The sequence below is a fragment of the Quercus suber genome, unplaced genomic scaffold, assembly GCF_002906115.3.
Source record: "Quercus suber isolate HL8 unplaced genomic scaffold, Cork oak 2.0 scaffold_5, whole genome shotgun sequence".
Classification (NCBI taxonomy): domain Eukaryota; kingdom Viridiplantae; phylum Streptophyta; class Magnoliopsida; order Fagales; family Fagaceae; genus Quercus; species Quercus suber.
The window spans coordinates 1,238,851-1,240,940 of NW_027069471.1; the positions used below are offsets into that span (position 1 = coordinate 1,238,851).

The 2,090-nt window shown below is 55.4% G+C and overlaps 1 protein-coding gene across 1 annotated transcript; it reads right to left on the reverse strand.

Moving 5' to 3' along the window:
* Positions 1–560: 560 nt before the first annotated feature.
* On the reverse strand, positions 561–1,445 carry LOC112007620 (uncharacterized). Its single transcript, XM_024039995.2, has one exon. It carries the CDS (start codon positions 1,443–1,445, stop codon positions 561–563), a length of 885 nt encoding a protein of 294 aa, XP_023895763.2.
* Between the last annotated feature and the right edge of the window lie 645 nt (positions 1,446–2,090).

Genomic DNA, 2,090 nt, shown 5'->3' on the forward strand with positions numbered 1-2,090 from the left:
CCATGGATCCACGGTCTTCCCAATATCGCGGTATACGGGGAGTAAGAAGCCACGACTATGAAGGTCACCACCACCTCCTTTCCTTCCATATTTACAGGTAAAGAGATCTGCCCCTCAGGGATCACTGTCTTGCCGTCAAAACCGACCAATGGTGTGCCATATTCGGATAGGTCTGCACTGCTCAATCCGAGTCCTCGGTAAAGGTCTGGGTACATCACCTCCGCCCCGCTTCCCTGATCTATCATCACTCTTTTTACCAGGAAACCGCCTATACGGGCACTGACCACTAGCGCGTCATCGTGCGGTTGGACCGTTCCCTCCAAATCGCAGTCATCGAAGGCGATCGGCTCTTTGGTGGGTTTCATCCTCTTCCCATGAGACGGTCCGTCTTGACCTTCGGCCGCCGCGGTTAGCGTCCACACCCCTTTCCCCCCGCCGTGGAGCAATTCTTAGTAGGGGCGTGGATGACTTCAATTATTCCGAGGGGAGGTGGGAGTGGGTTGCCCCTATGTGGAGCGCCTTGGCCTGCCCTCGGTCCCCTGCATCCGTCACAAACTCCTTTAGATATCCGGCCCGGCCAGCTGCCGAAGATGATCTTTCAATACTCGGCACTGCTCGGTGGTGTGCCCTTTATCTTTATGGTAGGTGCAGTACAAGTTCTGGTTCCTTCTCGTTGGGTCACCACCCATCCTGTTCGGCCACTTAAAGTAGGGTTGATGCTTAATCTTGTCTAGAATCTTATGCACCGGCTCCTTGAACGCCATATTTACTTCCCCTGCCAACGCCTCTGATCCCTGCATCCTCATGTTCCCTCGTATCCTTGGGGGGAAACTGCTCTGCCGGGGATGATTTATCATTGGTGCTTTACCCTTGTTTTGCAGCCGGTCATCCTCTAGCTGTTTATACTCTTCTATGCGCCTCATTAGCTGCCTCATATCCTCGGGAGGTTTCTTAGTCAGCGATTCCCTTAGGCCTGAATCCTCGGGCAACCCCATCCTGAAAGTGCTTGCAGCAATTTTGTCATTCCCTCCACCGATCTCGTTGTAGAGCTCCCAATACCGACTGGCGTAGTTGCGAAGGGTTTCTCCCACCCTCATCTTCATCGACAGTAGTGCATCCACCGGCTGTGGTACACGGCTACAAGTAACGAATCTGACTCCGAACTCCTGTATTAACTCGGCGAAGCCGCGGATGGAGCCTTTCTTCAGACCGTTGAACCACCTTAGCGCGGTAGGGCCCAGGCTTGAGGGGAACACCTTGCACATCAACGCATCATTCCGGGCATGTAACGACATCATTTGGATATAGTGGCTGACATGTTCAACCGGATCGGTCTTCCCGTCATAGGAGTTGAACGGGGGGCGTGTGAATCTGTCCGGCATTGGGGCGTGTTCGATTTCTGCTGAGAACGGTGACCGAGCAGCCTGGCGCAACGCACGGCTCATTGCGTCCATGGCCGCGTTGTGGTTCCGCTTTTCCTCCGGGGAATCCGAACCCCGATCTGTATACTCTCGTGAGCGTGAGCGTGAGCGCTCTCGCCGCTGACCCCTGTGTGACCGAGAGTCTCGCGAAGCCGAGCGTTCTCGCTGGCGACGGTAACCGAATAGTTCGGATCCTGCTCCTTGTCGCTCCCCCCGGCCCCCGGTCTTCTTGCTTGGTTATCCTGATTCATTCTCTGGCGCCTATCTTCTGCTTCCAACTCTAAATCTCTCACCATCCTTCGCAAACGCTCAAGCTCCTCGTCCCTTTCATCAAACCGCCTTCGCCCCGACGCACCGGATTCCGCCCGTTGCGTCTGGTACGAGCCCTCTCCAAATCCGGAACTTCCTTCTGCTCTCTCCTGATGCCTGTCTTCGTGCCATTTCTGCCTTCGTTCTCGCCAAGTCGACCCCCGAGAGGATCCGACCGAGCCGCTTTCGGCGTCATTCCCCGAACCTGTTCCGGACATCTATCTCACGTGCGAGCCTCAGCTGAACCACAGCAGCGTAGGAATTTCCCACAGACGGCGCCAATTGTGCGGGTCGCAAATGAGGCCAATGGGCTCAGCCCCACTTGGGCTCACAACTAATTTGTTTGTAAGGCTGAATTTC

Bases quoted from the DNA above. Each gene is read 5' to 3' on its own strand.
- LOC112007620 (XM_024039995.2), bottom strand. From the start codon at position 1,445: ATGAGCCGTGCGTTGCGCCAGGCTGCTCGGTCACCGTTCTCAGCAGAA.